This window comes from Trematomus bernacchii, unplaced genomic scaffold (assembly GCF_902827165.1).
Source record: "Trematomus bernacchii unplaced genomic scaffold, fTreBer1.1, whole genome shotgun sequence".
NCBI classification, from domain to species: Eukaryota; Metazoa; Chordata; class Actinopteri; order Perciformes; family Nototheniidae; genus Trematomus; species Trematomus bernacchii.
The window spans coordinates 7243240-7262891 of NW_022987477.1; the positions used below are offsets into that span (position 1 = coordinate 7243240).

The window sequence follows — 19652 nt, forward strand, 5'->3', positions numbered from 1 at the left end:
AACCATCTTGCTGTGTTTACTGTCAGTATCTGTGTCTTTGGGTCACATTTCATAAGACATGCAGCTCTACAAAACACAGCTCATTAGTGCTGATCAGAGACTGCTGACAGTGGTCTGCAGACCTCCCATCCCTGTCTAAGATAAGGAATGTCAACACAATGGAAGAACTGCGTCAGGATTTTAAGTGAAGAAGACAAACAAAGTGATGAAGGGAAGACTTTAGGTCAATGTTGCGTTGTAAATCAATACAAAAGAGAGGTAGTAGACAAGGGTTCAAGCCCTGAAATGGCACCAGCTCTGAAAAGGAATCAGTGGGGTTATAAAAACATGTTGTGGGTCTTACTTTCCCCTCCAGGAGTGTTTGGTGGTGTAGAAGCAGGCCATGTCTTTATTTTCTTTGATGACATTCATCTTTTCACGGGACCTACAAAACAGATGAAAAGTTATAATGATTAGGGTAAAATAAAAACATAAATAAATATCTTTAAAATGACTTGAAAGGAAATGTTACATTTTTAATTACACAAAAGAGGGGGAGGATGATCTCCAGTTAAAGTCACGAAATAACCTGCACCTTCACAGGTCTTTACTACATCAAGTTTATGTAACATGCGTTCCAATATACTGCCACACACACTTCACACAGACATTCAACATTTTGCAGCTTGAAGAGAGAGACTCCCACATGACATTCCATCGACTACAGAACGAATACAGAGAAAACAGCGATTATTCAACGTCTGAGTAGTCCATGTGTATTGCAGCGCTCCATGACTGACTGATTCTTAACTGTCATTAGCATAGCTATTACCCGTAGGATCAATGCAGCTGGTAGCACATGACTTCCATATTATTATAAACCACTCTTTGATATGTTTTGATTTACTCAGGCCCCAGCTCCACGGGAACCCATACGGCAAAACGCATCGGAGTAACGCAAATGCAACCGCAAAAAACCTTCCGCCCACACGCAATATACACCGGATTGTGTCAAGCTCCACGAGACGGCTCCGTTTACATCCAACCGCTGGAAAAGCTGCAGTACATATGCCGAACCTGTACGTGGCGCTGTAACTTCCTCCACAAAAGCAGCGAAGAAGAATGGTTGTCATGGCTGCACTTCTGTTTATTCTCCGCGGTGGGGGCGGAGGGAACCGCGCAGAGTTTTTCGCCAGTCAATGTGTGTTAAAGTTTAAATCTTCATGCTTCCTCATGCAGCAGCTGATCCAGTAAGTAAACCCGACAGTAAAAATAAACATATTTATAACTAGTTTAGGTAGTTTGAGAGGTAATTAAAATAGCTAAGGGTGGTGATCTGACTTGAAGTGTGTGTTTTGCTCCCGCTGCTTCACAGCCGGAGGAGCTGCGTGTCTCCGTCCTGTCAGATTAGACTTCACTCGCGTTTATGTTCCTATCGAGATAAAGATAAATAATCTGAATTCAGTGTGCAGTGTACTTTTGCGGGGGTGAGCAGCAGAGGTGGGGAGAGGCGGGGCTATGAAACGGATGACCGTATAGGTGACCCCACGGCCCCGTTGGACCCCCCAGAGCGCTCCGTTCCCAGATCTATCCACCTTTGGACCCGTTGTCGTTTGCGGGGTCTGTTTCTACGTTTCTGTTACGGCGTCGTCGAGCTTAAAGGGCTATACGCATGAGAAATATGCGGATTCAACCCGTTTTCGTCCCCGTGGAGCCTAGGCATTAGACGAAGAGGAAAACTGATAAGGAACTACTGCGATATAATCTGCTCAGACAAAACCAGAGGTCTTTCACTCCAGTCGGATATGATAAATACAGAAATAACACAACAGTACACCAGCTGAGCTTGTGTCAATAAAATCTGGTGCAGAGCCAGAGTGGCCTATTGATCACTTCAGATAAACAGGGGTTAGACCATGTCTCAGTGTTTTGGCCTCACAAATCCTCACAATTCAACTTGAGACCGGTATATGATTCCAAACCTGGACAATAAATAAACTCAAATCCATGTTATTGAAACTAAAACCAAAGAGTGTCCTTCTCCAATTAGCACAAACCACAAAACATCATTAGGATCGTTATAAGAGTGATTGTTTGTCAAAGATGGTTTCAAACAAAGCAGTAAAAAACAAGATTAAAGCAAATTCCTCTCCTATCCTTAGTGCAGTATTTTGCTGGCGGCTGCACTGTGACAAGAGGAACCTGTGTCAGCACTCTGCCAGGATCTTGGAAAAATCTGACTCCAGTTTTCCTTCCTCTCCATTTCTGTGTGCGGCTGAATCAAGGGACAGCAGGTCCACCAACACTGGACTAGGACCTTTAAAAATTAGCCAGTGTCTGGGTCTCAATAATTGATGCCTGTGCATGAGAAACAAAGCTGCAAGGAAACGTCAAGAGCCAAGTTTTGCATCAACAGTTTTTTTTCTTTTTCTGACACACATTCACGGAGCTGCATAATTAATTTAATCCAGAGCGGGGGGCTGATGGAATGCACAATAGGAGATGTTAACAGCAAGCAGTGCACAGCATGCTCTTTGCTTCTGCAGAGGGCAGTGCAGTTTACAATACATTACTGGGTTGAAAGCGCTTGTGAGGAGTTTAAAAGTCAAGCCAGATTCCAGGATTGAGTCATGTGATTACTCCTCCCACCTCTTCCTGCCTGTATGCAGATCAATAGCAATTTAATTATGGGCTATCCTTGAGCAAAAAATAGAAGACAAAAGAGGAAAGGAAACAAGAGAATAACAGTCAATGAAAATGGAACCAGACCCAAAGCAAAGCACACACCATTTACATGAAAACTTGTTCCAGATAGGACTCACAACTTTTCATAAACTTTAGCAAACACGGCTTTTGAAATGGGATCTGAACAACTGTAAACAGACTATCAGACGCAAGTTAAACTCTAAGTTCCACGACAATTAACCATGTAATACTGTGTTAACAACTCCTTTGCTCTCCTTTGCTATTTCATTCTGTTTTCTTCCATGTTTCTCACAGCTGTGAAGAAAAAAAAGAGTTGCATCACCAGTTTCCTTTGAAAAGTACAATAAAAATGATATGTAAACTGCATCAGCATCAGTGTGGGTACAAGGGTCAAATGATCATCTGTTATTACATCATTATATGGGCCTAACTTTTTCTTACATCTCCAGTTAATACCAAGTTGAACATAAACCATGTCTGAACTGACAGCACAATAAAAGCATAGTCTATAGGATTTTTGACATAGCCAGAAACATTAAGCAAATATCATTCTGGTTTCTGCAATGTGGTTTTCTTCTTAAAAGCTGTTTCTGCACTTAAGACGTGTTGCAATGTCCTCCTCTTATTTGCCAATTATGTGAATCATCTCCCTGTCAACTTGCACTTACTCTACTTCATCTTATATGGCTCTATAACGATTTCATGAACCACTTGCTTGCAGTTAGTTTTACACGTGACTAGAGATATAAACATATACAGTAGGTTACACAAAATGCGTTGAAAAAGCTGTCCGCGATTCTTAAGTCCATTTGATTTTGAGCGCTGGATCCCGATCTGTCAAGTAAATCCATGACAAACAGAATTAACGTTACCTGGCTTTCAAACGCTTAGCTAAACTATCCTTCATTGCAGCGGGCCTACACGGTTAACTGGCTAAAAACAAGAACGACAGCATATTATATAGATGTCGATAGTGCTGCTCCTCCTCACAAGAATAAAAGATAACCCAGAGACTATTGTTATCAGCGTTTGTTTGCTAAACGCAAAAAAGGGGCTGTGGCAGGCTAATGTTGGGTTAGCCTCAAGCTAGCGGCTACCTAGCACTGTACTCGGGTTTGGCAGAAGAGCTAGCTAGTCGCATTAGCAGCGGGGTTCAATCAAGCAAACATGGAGAAGATGGCTTGAAGACAGTGGCAGGTGCAAACGGTTGCAATTACCTGTAAATTCGCTAACGGGTAATTGTCGAAGCCGTCCCTCAGCCCCCCACCCTCCTCCGAGTGCGGGTGGTGCTTCTCAGTTTTCCCACTTTGGTGCTGAAGGTGCTCAGTTACGCCGTATTCCCCCCAACAGGGCTCAGGACGCTGCCATATTCCTGATACCAAGAGAGTGCTACTGCGCAAGCGTGAGGCCTGCCTGTCATGCGGCTGTCAGCTGATTGGTTTGTCTCGACGCGGAATTATCGAGAGGCCGACCCGAGATCAGTTCTTCTCAATTTCCTTCCGTGTTTGTATTGATACATACAGCCGACAACTGACCTCGGAGCAGTGAATTGCGCGGGGCTGGTGCTGACTGGGTTATATAGAGAATCTTTAGTTTCCATTTGTAAGAGTGAATAAGCGACCATTTAATAAGCCAGATACATCATACTGAATGTATTAACCATGCTCCAAACACTCAAATATAGACTCTTATTAACTAATAGTTCGATTTTGACAGTCACTTTGCTTAGAGTAAATGTCTAAATGACTTTTGTTGAATTGATCTAAACTAAATAACTCCTTACCTCCTCCTATTTTTACATGTGCATTTATCTGCATATAACACTTCTTGTTAGCTTACAGTACATTTCCAAATAAAACCCTTCAAGTGCAGGTTTCCAGTTCCGGGGGCCTGCTAAATACAAACAGAGACCTGTAAAAAGAAAGATTATTGTGCCATCTAGGGACAAAGTACTACCAATGCAGCAATACTTCCTATTATTATAACAGTGGGCACAAGTTAGGCCTACATGAAAATTGAGACCAGAACAAAAATTATCTGGCCACACATTTACTGGCACAAAGTGCCATATCGCTTTGATATGAAATGACAACTTGAAAAAATAAACACTTGCATACACAACCTTAAGTATATTTATAATAATGTTTTTTCATGTCATATCATTCTTATACAACAGTTTACTTAAATGCATCTATTACAAACTTATGGTTGTAGGTGCCTACAATGTTTTATTGAAATGCTTCACATTGCTTCATTGTTTATTAAACATTACATTTTTCAATAAATTGATGTATTTTAACACCTTTGCTTTGCAATGATCTTCAGTATTGCACAATCTAATATATTTGAGAGTTTGCTAGTTCCTAGGCTAGGTGGTCTAACTGACCACTGTGGACAGGCAGCCCCAGGGACTCCCAGGGGCAAAAACTGAAAAGAGTAGCCTAATCTCTGACCCTTCAGCATATGGTTTCAAGGTGTCTAGTACCTGTTTCAAAATGTAAGTGACTCACCGCGATTGAAGGTAAAGGGGAAACATCTTGGTCCCTGTGTCTGACTGATGTTGCACAGTGAAGCAGGGCAACACTGAGTGGTCACATTCTGATGCATCTGATTAGGTGACCAACCATGTGCTGCCTGTTAGTCTAATTTAATTACAGCTAGAGAGACATGAGGAAAGTTTCCTCTTTTTTTTTTCATAAAAAAACCTTCTTAACACAATAGATAGAGATGTCCTTTTGGTTTCAGTGATAAATAACAAGTAGCCATTCAATTTCTATTAAGTTTTCAATTGGCTCACGTGAAGACAGATTAGTTTTTAATGATGAAAAAGCAGCCATTATGAGTCCAATCAGTAGATTAGTTGAAACATGCATTGAAGAAGAATACTATAAGCTGTATAATTGTATTTAAATTGGTAAATAAATACTGCCATATGCTTAATCTAGTACACCAAACTGTTGTTGTGGTGCTAGCAGCCATTAGGAATTTAAAGAGATATAAATGCTCTATGATTACCAATGAAACATGTTAGAAGATACAAAAGAAAAACAGTCATACTTTAAAACATACTGTCATTGGTTTTATGTGACTGGTAAATGTACTCAACATTGTGGCAGTCTGTCAAATATGCCATCGTGTTTTGCACAGCTGTTTCATTTTAAGATCCCAATCAAAAGCTTTTATGTCCAACTATTATGTCAAACGAGGACCCATTGCTAAAACATATAAATGAATATATGAGATGTACATGTCATGGGTGCAACAGAAAAAAAGGAGATTTTCTCAGAGGAAGCTACTGGTGAGGAGCAGAGGTCTAATACCAAGTGACCCATTAGCTCAATACTGCCATCTACTGCTTAATACTATACAGTGACAAAGACAGAAAAAACATGCTTTAAAATAAATTATATTGACCTTCTTGCACTTATAACCTGTACAATTAATTACTTAATAATTCGAAATAAATGAATGACGGAGACTTTTACAAGAAATTAGACAGGATTTAATATTGCTTGAAAAAATAATTACAAAAATATGTTTTTAGAACTTTTTACAAAGCGTGTAATACATGATTTGATATTAATAAGTATGCACATTTCTTTTATGATGTTTCATGAATATATATTATCAATCATTCGACCATAACTTTCATGTTGCACGCAATACGTAGCGCCGTTGAACGCACCCCTAGTAACCAAGGCAATGACGCTCTTCTCCGTTACCAAGGCATTCTCAAGGCAAACACTAGCTGGAAAGCTAGGCTAGCCAATCTGCCAGATAATCTTATAGCTATTATTTAACCCGGTTTAGCCTCCTCACTGAGTTGAGCTATTACTACAAAATAATTTAGTAGAACTCTCTACTCCACCACCTTTCTGTTTGCTTCTAGTCTGTTTGCTGCGTGGCCTACATTATAGGCTGAAACACCCATTTCTCTTTTTATCACCAGAGTCTACAAGCTAGCTAACTAGTAACGTTAACGTTAGCTGCACAGCCACCATGGTAAGTAGTTTCGTTCATTTGTAGTTATGGGGGTAGCCAGGCCACCTGTTTGCTTTTGGAAGTTAGCATGCTAATATTATCGCTCTGTTTTATTAAATGACGGTTAGACAGTTAGCCCCAGAGTTAGCACACAGTATGGGCAAGCTCATGTGAATAGGCCGACACATATTAGCAGGGGGAAATCCTCTTCAAGATAGCTCATAAGCTAGTTGTGGTTTTCATTAGCTTCTCTCTCTCTCTGTCCATTTTACATCAGTGATGACAATCTCTTCTCTATCTATGTCTCCATGTAGGCTGAATTTGGGTTCAATGAACAGCATCAAAATGAAGTCATCAATTACATGCGATTTGCACGTTCAAAGAGGGTCCTGAGACTAAAGACTATTGACTCCTGCTTTGAGGAACTCAAAGATAGCAGGTAACTTGTCAACCTTACCTTTCTTTTATCATTGTTTTTATGTAAATCCCTCTTCTAATTTAAAATATACAGTATATAACAACAGGTGGGTTGGAACTGTAATGTGTTTGTGTGTATGTTTCTCTCTGAAGGCTGGTGGAGGAAACCTTCACAGTGGATGAGGTGAAGGAGATGCTGGATGGGCTGCAGGTGGTGGTGCGTGGGGAGGTGGAGATGGAGCTGATCAACACAGCCCACACCAACGTGCTGCTGCTCAGGCAGCTCTTCTCACAGGCCGAGAAGTTCTACCTCCGACTGCAGAGTGATATCTCAGAGCTGGAGAACAGGTGAGCAGGGAGGAAGGAAACACATTCAGGTTCAAGATTCAAGGGTTTTATTATCATGTGCACACTGCACAGCTACAGTGTAGTTATGGCAATGAAAATCTTAGGTCCCAAGCTCCTACAACAGTGCAACATATTATATAAAGGACATAAGACAACAAAATAACAGTAATAATAATAATACAAAATTAAAAATAGTGCAAATGAACAGAGTACGATATATTTGAATAAAATAGTGCAGGTGAAAGAAACAGAATGTAAGGTTAAATATTGTAATGTGAAATACAATTAATAATAATACATTTAATTTTTATAGCGCTTTTCCTGGTGCTCAAAGATGCTTTACATAAAATCAGAAACAGAAACAGTACAAAGAAAAACAGAATTTAAAAACAAAATGAACTATAACTATTATGATAATAAATTAAATAAATTCTAAAGATGCAACCAGATGAATGCTTTGGTTTATGGACACAAGAACACACAGAAAACATTTGTCTTAAGGTCAACGTGATATTTACTTCCACAGTAGTATATGATGTTCTTATAGAGATATGATGTATTATACAGCGCCTTATAAGTCATGAAAAGAAAAAAGGAAATCTTATTTGCACTTGTTTGCACCTAAAATAATCCCATGTCTCATTCTTCCACATTAAATAAGCTGTGAAAAAGTTGGAATTAAAATAGTATGGAATGATGTGACAGTTCAAGGTCAAGCAGAGTACCACACCAAGGTAAGAACCGAGAAAGGCCCCTCTAAACATGTGATACACCTTCGAGTTCATGAGAAAAAACTACTTTACTTTTAACCACTTCCTCTTGTTTAGGTTTAGATATCTTGCATGTTAGAGTTTATGCCACGCAAAAAGGTCATTGCCAAGCCACATGCTCGCATACACAATGTGAATTTAACCCTTTTTTCCATTCCTTTTTTGCAGCTATGTTCATTCAGCCTGAAAACCACAATGTCAATTCAACCATATTAGAAAAGATCATATTTAAAAAATGTTCCAATTAAAGGAATTTCTTCTGCATTGCTTATCACCAATAGGGATAATTTATATTTGTCTTTTGTAATTTAGAAGAACTGACTATGTATCTGTTTCCTTTTCGAATACAATTAAATGATTTTATTTACAAATTGTTACACATTTGTTACAATAATTACAATTGAAAATGTACTGCTGTTTCAGATGTTTGAGATTAAGTTTATTTTAAAAACACTATTTTTCTTTTTTGCTATTAGAAGCTGACAATAACCTAATAGGCTTTTTTTCAGGATCATTTATCATCATTCTTGCTGCTGTAAGAAAGCAAGTATGCCAAAAGTGCCTCTTCATATTACAAGCCTGAACATAGAGCAATGCAGGCATGTACCTCATACCACTAATATAGATAGATCACGGTCAAACTGTTGTCGGAATGTACTTTGCACTTTTGGTGTATTTAAGCTTTTGGCACAGATAAAGTCAGGTCTTATATACCTGAATGATAACTAACAGATTTAGAAGAAATAAATCATTTCCGTGTCTGTTTTAAAAATGTTGGCTTTGATATATAACTAATGTCAAACTAAAGCTTAGTCTTGTCATCATATTCCCTGTTTCGAAGGTGAAATTGAGGAAGCTTTTCCATGTTCATCAACATCATCTGTTGTTATGAGTAAAAAATCATAAAATATTCATTTATGCAGCTTAACATGTTATTAACGTATGCTATTGTCCACAATACACACGTTTGAATGTCCTTGGATATTCAGATGAACTCAACCTAACTTCTGACCTGTATAACCTTTTACCTTGTGAACACACTGAGCATGTTATGGCACAGTTTTTTGTTTGTAACATGCACATGAGCCTCAAAGTTTTTTTGTTTTTTCTCAGGGCTCAGCCCTACGTGACTGATACGGTGTTTTAAGCAAGGAATACGCCCCGTGTCACAATCTACGTGTGTTCACCTGCTTTTTAAAAACCACATTTAAGCTTTTCGGAGTGCTGCTCTGTTCACCACAAACATATATCTTATAGCTTAAGTGCCAAACTGTCATCTAAAACAAGGGTGTTTATTTTCCTTGCCAAAGCTACATAACTGCCATATAGTAGATTATTTTATTGTCTCAAAACACTGCAGTGGTGAGGTGATAGATGTGAGAGGAGATAGTACACTATTATCAGATCAGTTTTACTTAGTGTTGCTCACAAAATATATGAACTTTTTTTTAACCTTTGTATTTTATAGACACATTCTTTATAATTATTCTTAAATCAGTATATAATATTTCAAGCTTTTTTGTATTCCTTTCTCTGTAATTAAAAAATTCCACCCTTCAATTATTTTCTCTTCTCGTATAGGGATCTGTTAGAACAAGTGGCTGAATTTGAGAAGACTGACTTTAAAACCCCTGATAAGGTGAGTAATGTGCAGCTCATGTAGAGTGTCACACAGCACAGTCAATATAAAAGTTGTCATTAATCATTTGTTCAAAGGATATTCACACCCACATGGAATGCAGTAGCTAAAGAGCGTTCCTGTTCCCTTTTTAGTCGTTTTATATGACAGGCCGCCTGCCCTTCACACGTACCTGCGGTTTAAAAGTCACACATCAGTGAGGTTGACGTGTGGTTTGATGATATCAAATCAACATTGTAATGCAATACTCCACTCTTTCATTGGTTTACCTTTTTCACACCTTTTTAAAAAACAAGACACCTACCAGCTTTACATTTCTAAGAAAATCTAGATGTTTTTTTTTTACCGTTAGATCTTGTACAATAATAGGGAGGTATATTAAACTAAGAAATGAAAACCGTTCTGTCATTTTTGCCATTAATTGTTTACTTTATTCCCAGAAAAACCAAGAAACAAGCAAACCTAAGCTAGCACCACTCAATGAAGGTGGGGTGTCTGAACTTCTCAACAAGGTAAAGGAATGCATTTCATGAATTACAAATACAGATTAATTATAGAAAGTTGTGCCCTCCTTCATGCTTGTCTTAAATGTTTCTCAAGGAGATAGCCAGACTACAGGAGGAAAATGATAAACTGAAAACCAGGCTGCGGACTTTAGAATCCCAGGTATAGTCATTTTTCATAAATTGTTCACACACAGAGCATATTTTCTTATATTTGATCCACTAGTTTACATGAATGATCTGCTATATATGTATTCTCCCAGGCAATGAGTGCACTGGATGACAGAAGCAAGGCAGAGAGAGCTCTGAAAGACCTTCAGAGGGTGCAAGGTGACCAGCAGGTACTGTTGCGCTTTGGTTTGTAAAGTAGCCTAATCTTTTGTGTTTGCATTTCATTCATCAATTTTTTTCCCCCACCTTTTTATTTTATTTGCTGCATCTGAATATTTGCTGTCATTTGGTTTTATCTGCTAACTTGGACCTGGAATGGTATGTACCCAGCAGACCAAAGTGTTGCTTTTCTTGCTGTTGCTCTGCGTAGGAATAGATTCTGTAGTAATAGCGATAATTGCCATTCACTCTATCTGAACTAATATGTTGTGTATTTTTCCTTTAAGTTTGCTGCTCGATCCCAGGAGATCGGTAGTCTGGAGGACACCGTGGCTGCTCTGAAGGTGGACTACGAAAAGTCTCTTAGTGCCAACTCTGTGTCCCATAAGAGTTTGCAGGAGAACCTGATCTCTGCCAAACACGACCTGCTGCGAGTGCAGGAGCAGCTGTCCCTGGCAGAGAAGGTACTTCAACTGCAGTGTTTATCTGCAGCTAAAAGTATCTTTAGTTAACAGATGGTGTCAAGTTTTGACCAATTATGTCTGAGGCAGGTATATCACGTGTTATGATTGTGTTTGTTTTGCAGGAGTTGGACAAGAAGTTCCAGCAAACTGCAGCCTACCGCAACATGAAGGAGATCCTGACCAAGAAAAATGAGCAGATCAAAGAAATCAGAAAACGATTGCAGAGGTGAGTGTCATCATCATCCAGAATATTCTATTTCTGGCTGCTTGAAAAATGCAATTGGAAAAACTTAACTGATTAATTAAATATATACTCTATTTCGAACATTTAAACGAGAAAAGAAAACGCAAAAACCAGTACTCAATTAATTGGCCTATAATAGAAAATGGTTATATATCAATATATATAACCTTCAAATTGGTGACACTGTAATCGCTTTTCGTTTCAGATATGAGCCCAGTGAATGAGTTCTACGCTTCACAACTGGTTAAACAGGTCCAGAGGAAAAGAACATGTTTGACTGTTTCAGAGAAGAAACCATCCGTTCCACTGCTGGAAGACGAGAGACGGAAAAAAGCCTTTCCACGAGGAATTGCTCTATCCATGCTTAATCTGGCATCTTCAGTAGTTATTGGCTTTAGTGAATAGTGTGAGCAGGAAGGTTGGCAGTACAACTTCTCACACCAATAAGGTCCTGATAAATGATAGCCTTCTTCAGCTGTGCTTTTTTTCTACATCTCAGTTTTTGGAGCTCACTTACAGTTGCTAGCAGACTTCCCTCAGCGCTCTATGCAATTTCTACCACGTCCCTGTTTGAAGAGGCCTTGTCCATTTGCTGAATTTGACAGTTGCTCACTGTCTGCCTGAAGCGTTGCAGTCTTATCTTTCAGATACAGGGTAATTGATCAATATTTGCTGATTAGGTTTAATTATAGCAGCCCAATTTGTAGTTCAGTGAAATCAGTGTTCGGCTAAACCCAAGCCAGTTTGTTTATTGATAGTGACCACCTTCAAAGTAATGTCACATGCCCCACTTGGTCACCCCTGCTTTAATTTGTTACCTAAGACTTTCATTGCATTTCACTCAAAAGTATTTTCAATGATCTGACATTCTGTGAAAAGTCTGATTATCGAGAATAAACCAAAATGTCCTGCATTTATTTGTTCTGCTGTTTGCATATTGAATGATGTGGATAGTGATCTAGAATGATTTACCCTACTTCCCTGCACAAAGGCCATAGAATATTTTTGTCTCTTTAGCTGTGTACTTTTCGTATTGCTGTGGGTGATGGAATGTAAGAGAAAAATAATGAATATTTACATGATGTTCATGAAGTAATGCTCTTGTAGAGTATAATACATCTCCCCAAAACTACACTAGATGTGCATTTGTGTGTATTGTGCAAAGTATGGGGTAATAAAAGCTGTTAACAAATAAACGTGTTGTCATTTTTAGAGCGATCATCCTCTGGTCTTTTACCCTTTAGGTTCACAGTGTATTTTATCATATAAACATCCAGTGAATAACAATAATGAAATGGATTCTCTGAAGTTTAGCCTTATTTAAAAATTAAGCTGTGACAATGATTAACAATATTAATGAATGAATGATGATACATTTAAGGGTTATTACATTTACTGTCTCTGTAACTTACTGATTCAACAAGGGGGCGCCAGATTGCAATAATACATTGATTATAATAATCCATGAAAGACAAAAATACAATAAACACAGCAGCACAATAATAATAAAACTACACTAACAGTCCAGTAAAACTTTAGACACACTAAGATTAAATTCAGTTGTGTAAAAGTAGAAAGCTTATAAGGTAAGGCTGCATGCATTCACTTCAGTAAGCAGAGATATAATGATGGTATCTTAAGTGGTGGTGTTTGACTTCATGCTGAGAATGATCAATTTAGTTAAGTTTGGACGGATTGAACATCAGGAAATCAGAAAGGAACAAATGATTTTGAAATGCATCCTCAAGCGGTTTGTTAACTTCAAACTCTAAATTAGGATGTCATTGTATCAAGTACAGTGACAATTTGTTTCAAATTCAACACATACAGTCACTTCATGTGTTCCTTCTGCTTGTTAAAGTGTGTATAGAAAGATTTTGGCCTTGGCTGTTTTAACTAGAGCAGATTGAGATTGTGGCAGAGTAATACAAATGGTAAACAGCCAGCCAATCATCAACCACCTTGTTGTTTTCATTGAAACTCTTCAAGCCACAGTCTGTCCTGACTTAAACTTGGGTTGTTTTTTTTACATCATGTGCAGGAGATGTATGCATGGTTCATCTACAGTAAAGGTGCAAAACAAAGGGGCGGGGGCAAAGGGCACTAATGAGAAAAACAATATTCTTTAAGATCCTTTTTGTTCTGCTGTCGAAACAGATACATTTCTTACCCGCCTGTTTGTTGCTGTATCAAAATAAAGATCACGGGGGAAGATTATTGTGTTGCATTTGTTTGCTTGTACATTTGCAGGTGTGCATGCATCTGTTTTTTCTATTAGAAAGAGAAACTGTCATGGGATAACTGCTGATATTTTCAGATAGACAACTGTTCAGCATTTGCATCCTATCAGTGCAAGAAATAAATCACAGCGAGCAGGTATACAGGAAGTGGTGAGGAGAGCCTCTCGGTACCAAACTCAATCTCTCGCAATGCTGACAGCAGTGACAGTGACAGTACTTTCCCACAATATGGGGTGACTGTTAATACATGTGAGAGTGATACACATTCACACTCACTACCTGACTACTGACTTTCTGAAAAGGCATCATAGGGGTTTTCTCAGTTTCACTCACACTACAAAATGCCTTTCAATCACCAAGCAGACTTTTTGCTTGCAACAATAACACTCATTTCTTAATTTCAGGTGATGTCCAAAAGGCTGTACGGTGTTTAAAAACAGTGATGGTGGATTTTTTTTAGCTTTAATCTTTCATTACAAATGCATATTGTGTGGCTAAAGCTACTATCATCCTGAGTTATAAAAGTTCCCTTAATATCAGTATCACACGGTTCAAGAGAGCAGAGAGAGACTATACAGTATACAGAACGACATTTGTTTATCATCTAATTTCTGAAAAACACGTTATTTCCCATAAAAATACACTTTTGAGTTTGTTATCAATAAAATGTCCCCATTTGGTGGCTGATGTTAGCTAATGTTAGGAGAAACTTTACGTTATATAGTGGACTTGGTATCAATAACTTAAACAGAAAGAAGAGGAGAGCATAATAGGACATATGGGTTCACCCTCAATTCAATTAACTTTATTAGCATGACCATAATGACATACAGTATTGCCAAAGCTTTGTACTCTTTGTCAAGGAGCACCATAATAGAGTTATAGACAGTTTTGAAGTGAAAGCTGTGACTACAGGGGCTTTTTTGATGAGAGAGCACGGGAATCCTCTGGTGTTAAACCAAAGAAAGGGTCATACTGTAGGTCAATTTGGATTTCAGACGTCTAAACTAAAAGCCAGAAGACGCAGGCTGCTTTAGGTCTGCTGGCTAGCCTCCAAATCTAGGGCATAACGGATCAGTGTTGTTATAAATATTGCCAATGTAGCATCTCCTCAGCTTTACCTGACCATTAGGCTATAAGCGTTCGGGTTGTGACAGAATAACAGGCCCATGCCAGTACGGAGCATATCATGTCAGTCTTAGCATGAAGGAAAATCCAATAGAACTGAAATGGTCATATATTTGAAAAACAGGGCACATTTTTAATTAAAAGTTATATTACATTAAACGAAGTGTATAATGCAGTTGCAGACAACCCCTTTTTCACTGGCAGTTCTTTTTGTTTCAGGATGTGCCATTGAAACTCTCTGTAGCGGATCATGAGGACACACATGACTTCAAGATCATAAGTGCTTTTGTCATTCTGTTTTGTGGAGTAATACCGAGGTCATTTAGCAGTTTTACTTAAAACCACTAGTTCAAAAAAACACTGTCTCTCTTCAAAGATTAAAAAAGCACTGCCTCTCTTCAAAGATTAAAGGCCTAATCGTGGAGCTATTATCTTTAACTTGGGACCTGATGCAGCATTGTCTACTATTTTTGTCTGCAAGGGAATAAAGTTTGACTTGCTACTGAATCTCACACACTGTGGTTTATATTCTTACACATCACTTATGCAGTTACTGAATTGAGTGAAACCTCTCATTCTACCACTCTCTTGAACATCTTGTTCCCAGAAGGAAACACTCATCTGACAACCCTGACACAGTTGTTTCCGTCTGCTATACTGTGATCAATAACGAGAAAAACAACAAGCATTTGGTAGAAATCTGAAAAGCTGAAACGCTCTGCATTGGTAGTTCACAACATGCAAGGAGAGAGATCTGTTCAGGAAGTGAAACTGTGAAATTAGCACCCCACAACACTGCCCCATAAAAGTATGAAACCCACTCACAGGAAACACAACCAGAACTAATATAAGCACTTCCTTTGACCAAGATAATAGTTGTGTCTTATTGTTGGCTTTGTAAATCAGACTTAGTTCTCACTTTATTTAAATCCTAGTCTTGGTTTCAAAGTGAGTTTGCTTGTTTTCACTTTAAGCTTTGATTTGTTCCCAGGTCACACAATTGGTATATGACAGGGACTGTTCTTTGACATGTTTGTCAGCTGTGTGACTATTTGTCACGTTATTCAATTCCCTTTACTCTTAGGCAACACCATTAAACTTTGAGGTGCTTTTTTCATAGAAAGCACTTTTTTCTTATAGGACATGTCACATAAATGCTTTTTAACTTGGAAGGAATTGACACTGGAATAATAGGTTGTGGTTTATATAGTATGGTGCGTTTGCTACTTCATGAACCAGCGATAATTTCACTTGGATAACATTTTTTTTAGGAGAAATATGGACATTTCTTTTTGTTACTGAAGAAGATGGGTTCCACTCTCATATTTGTATGAAAGAAAGCTCAGCAAGTGGCTTGTTAGCTTAGCTTAGAATATGACCTTTAATCGAAGTTTATAAAGTGAAATATAATTCATGATGAAAATGACCTGTTTTTCGGGCATATTTCCTCACCACTGACTTGAAAGAGAAACTCTGTGAAAGTCAAAACCTTTAAAAATGACTTTCCTTATATGTTGACACTTGTTAAGACCATTTAAAAACGAAATATGAGGCTTGCGTGGACACAGTGCTGAGCTTTAGACGGCTGGATTGCTATAACACAATGGGGCTTACAGTACGTCTCAACATGCTACCTTCTCCAGTTTTGATCTTCTCCTCACACCTCTTGGTTTTCAGTTTCATGAATCACTCATCTGTAGTGTTAAGTGCTCCACCTGTGTTTTTAACTGGCAACAACATGATAAAGTTAATCGGGCGTGGAAGGACTGTGGGTGCATAGTTTTGGTTCTCGTCTGATGGCTGTGTTAAAGTGGGTTTAGTGTAAAAGTCCCAACTTCCCTGTGAAACTGTCACACTGTCACTGTTCATAGATCATACAAGTTCCTTTTCAATTTGATATTTACTGTCATGGGGTAATGAAATATACATCACCAATGGTCATGTGCTTCTCTGCAGACTGAGTAGGGGATGGATGGCTGCATCAGCACGTGATCCTGTGGTTGAAGGGAAACCATATAAGCAGGTGACGATGAGTCTGGCTGGAAAGGTTACCATTCGTACTACCCAGACAAAGAAACAGCAGAGTTTGTTCTCCACATCTCATCACTGAGTGGGTAAGTGATTTGTTGTACTGTTAACATGCATCTATAAACTTAAGGGTTACTTTTCTCAATATGTTGATTTATTTTGATATTTTTTACAGTTGAAAGGTTAAGGTGTGTGTTGTCTTGTTTTCTGTAGATAACATGGATGAGCTATTTACATCAAATACGCCCACAGGAACTGATTATGCTGAAACTGTAAGTATTCATTTGCTGTTATTTGTATGGCATGCCATGTTGTATAGAAAATGTCCATGTCTGTATGCCTGAGTAGATTGAAGAAGGTGACAGTGTTGGTGCGGACTATACTTAGCATCACATATAGGAACACATCTGTGTTTTATTGCATGTGTGTATCAAAGTTTGTGTTTAAAGTACGATTTTAAATTATATTCAAGTAGATTTTAAATACTGTTAAAAATTAAACTCAGGTTGCTGTAAGAACAAATCCATGTCAATGCTATTAATTCATATAATATTTAGCATTCTTGATAATCATTTTATTTGAATGTTTTTACAGATCATGCTCCAGTTTTTATTTAATATATATATTTGTGTTGGAGGAGCCTGTGACTTAATATTCGCATTGCCATATCTACACTGTACTGTGCATATGTCAGTTAAGCCTTTGCATCTTTGCGGTAGATTTAACTAAAGCAGACTGAGGGATAAGCAAATGCCACATTCACAGCTGTATCAGCATACATTTTTCCATTGTCTCTGGAAACCTAAGCCTAGCCTCGGCTTCACAACACTGTTTTATCTCTGCCCTAAATCTAAACTTGAAGCTTTTGGGGTACTGTAGGCCCTCCTTTCTAGAGCCCCTCAGGATCATTCACCTTACCCAGGCTTGGTTAGCAGCAGGAAATTGTGCAGTGGTGTGGTTTCTTCTGCACAGACACAACACCTGCACCTGACAGAAGTTGTATCGCACGCTCTGGTTAGCATGTACGTCATCGACAGCGTTTGATGTCCCATCACTGTATCCCCACTATGTTGTGAAACCCTGAGCAGCTTGAGAGTTGGGTTACAAGGACAACGAGAAAATAAATGCCTGACAGGAAATGAAAAAGACATTGTATCTGTTGCACTAAGTCCTCTTTCATATTGCATTAGATAATCATTGTTTCTGTTTTTGATTGCAGGAAACTTTAGAGGATGACTATGGTTCAGATCCGACTGACAACCCAGGCTTTTGTGACAGAAGCTGGGTCAGGGAGTTTCGTGGGCAGTCCGAGCCACCTCTCTTCTGGATGATCTTCATTCTTGGTGCCGTGGGTAATCTGGTGGTGGTTTGGATCTACACCACTGTGCGCAACCGCCTGAAAACAATGACCGACGTGTACCTGCTGAACCTGGCTGTGGCTGACCTCCTCTTCCTGTGCACGCTGCCTTTCTGGGCTGTCGATGCCATTAAGGGCTGGGACTTTGGTGTTCCCCTCTGCAAAATGGTTGCAGCTGTCTACAAAATCAACTTCTTCAGCAGCATGCTCCTGCTCACCTGCATTAGTGTGGATCGGTATATTGCAATTGTGCAAGTCACCAAGGCCCACAACCTGAAGAAAAAAAAGAGGCTGTTCTACAGCAAACTTGCCTGCCTGGTTGTCTGGTTGCTTTCCATCCTCCTAGCCCTCCCTGAGTTTATCTTCGCCCAGGTGAAGACCGACCGAAACGGGCAGTCTTTTTGTGATCTGCGTTACTCTGAAGACGAAAAAAACCAGACAAAAATCCTGGTTCTGTCCCTGCAGATCTGCATGGGATTCTTCCTTCCTCTTCTAGTTATGTTATTTTGTTACTCTGTCATCGTTCGCACACTCCTGCAGGCCAAGAGCTTTGAGAAGCACAAGGCCTTACGTGTCATCTTTGTTGTGGTGTTTGTGTTTGTTTTCTCTCAGCTACCTCACAATGGTATGCTAATAATGGAGGCCACGGAGGCAGCCAATACAACAATAACTGATTGTAAAATGTTAATCCGTTTTAATGTAGCTGGACAGATTGCCAAGAGCCTAGCGTTTTCCCATGCCTGCCTGAACCCATTCCTGTACGTCTTCATTGGAGTTCGCTTCAGACAGGATCTCCTGAGGATGGTAAAGATGTGTGCTGGCGGCCTGAGCAAAGAAGGGCTCAGTAAGATACAGGCGGTACCTAAACGCCCCTCGATCATGTCTGACACTGAAACTACCCCGGCCCTTTCCATATAAAAGCCTATTCTCCCAAAACCTAAAACCTGAGAACTGAGCCTATTCAACATGATGTTTTTTTACTTATATCCTCATGCATTATTTGTTTCCAACAGAGAAATTATAACCTGTTCAACTTTAAAAGAAAAAGTGTTTGAGTTTACATTCATTACATTAATATTCTGGCAGTAACAACAATATTTTTCAGGAATCACTGTATAAACTGTATATTCTTGTAAATACTATTTTGTATTAGTGTTTGTAAACTGTTCATTAATTCATTTTTTTACTTGCTGCTGTGAAAATCATTATTTTTCAAAAAACAAAAATAAAAAATGAGAACAATTCTCAATCGTGCTTCAGTTTTCTTTATTGCTTTACTTTTCAGCACAGCACAAAAACAAGCGGGAAAGAGGTCCAACTATAGTTTTAATACCGCAACCGAAAATGTGAGTAGGCCTAAGTCATGACATCAGCAAATCATATCTACTATACATGGGAAAGCATTGATGTGCTTTCACTGGTGTAACATTCACTAGAATGTGGCCAGTGCTATCCACTATGTTTTCGATCTGACTAAACGTCCTCCTGTTGACTGTCTGTGGCATCGTCTGTGCCCAC

At 38.8% G+C, this 19652-nt stretch overlaps 3 protein-coding genes across 8 annotated transcripts in view; 2 read left to right on the forward strand and 1 right to left on the reverse strand.

Moving 5' to 3' along the window:
• The window catches only part of LOC117494406 (dnaJ homolog subfamily C member 13-like), a 32015-nt gene extending 27946 nt beyond the window's left edge, over positions 1 to 4069 (reverse strand). For 3 of the 5 annotated variants that reach the window (XM_034145340.1, XM_034145333.1, XM_034145326.1), the window contains exons 1-2: positions 3903 to 4069; positions 344 to 424 (exon numbers count right to left, since the gene is read on the reverse strand). In XM_034145340.1, coding sequence (XP_034001231.1) covers positions 344 to 411 — 68 coding nt within the window. In that variant the 5' untranslated portion in view covers positions 412 to 424; positions 3903 to 4069. Of the gene's footprint in view, positions 1 to 343; positions 425 to 3902 lie in introns of those variants that run through there. The other 2 variants (XM_034145349.1, XM_034145317.1) reach the window with 1 other exon arrangement.
• Positions 4070 to 6227: 2158 nt separating this feature from the next.
• lztfl1 (leucine zipper transcription factor-like 1) lies at positions 6228 to 12565 on the forward strand. 2 transcript variants are annotated; one of them, XM_034145377.1, is made up of 10 exons: positions 6228 to 6687; positions 6981 to 7105; positions 7237 to 7431; positions 9783 to 9840; positions 10281 to 10352; positions 10441 to 10506; positions 10607 to 10684; positions 10979 to 11137; positions 11260 to 11363; positions 11587 to 12565. In XM_034145377.1, the coding sequence occupies exons 1-10, from the start codon at positions 6685 to 6687 to the stop codon at positions 11603 to 11605; spliced, it is 879 nt and encodes a 292-aa protein (XP_034001268.1). In that variant the 5' UTR covers positions 6228 to 6684; the 3' UTR covers positions 11606 to 12565. The 2 variants fall into 2 exon arrangements, with proteins under 2 accessions (XP_034001268.1, XP_034001260.1); XM_034145369.1 differs by having other exon boundaries at positions 6229 to 6687; positions 10961 to 11137.
• Positions 12566 to 16720: 4155 nt separating this feature from the next.
• ccr9b (chemokine (C-C motif) receptor 9b) lies at positions 16721 to 19350 on the forward strand. Its single transcript, XM_034145358.1, has 3 exons — positions 16721 to 16863; positions 16991 to 17049; positions 17997 to 19350. Exons 2-3 carry the CDS (start codon positions 16996 to 16998, stop codon positions 19050 to 19052), a joined length of 1110 nt encoding a protein of 369 aa, XP_034001249.1. The 5' UTR covers positions 16721 to 16863; positions 16991 to 16995; the 3' UTR covers positions 19053 to 19350.
• The last annotated feature ends 302 nt before the right edge of the window (positions 19351 to 19652 follow it).

Bases quoted from the DNA above. Each gene is read 5' to 3' on its own strand.
- ccr9b (XM_034145358.1), top strand. From the start codon at position 16,996: ATGGATGAGCTATTTACATCAAATACGCCCACAGGAACTGATTATGCT. The intron at 17,050-17,996 runs GTAAGTATTCAT...TTTTGATTGCAG, and splicing joins GAACTGATTATGCTGAAACT to GAAACTTTAGAGGATGACTA.
- lztfl1 (XM_034145369.1), top strand. The intron at 9,841-10,280 runs GTGAGTAATGTG...CTTTATTCCCAG, and splicing joins ACTTTAAAACCCCTGATAAG to AAAAACCAAGAAACAAGCAA. The intron at 10,685-10,960 runs GTACTGTTGCGC...TTTTCCTTTAAG, and splicing joins GGGTGCAAGGTGACCAGCAG to TTTGCTGCTCGATCCCAGGA.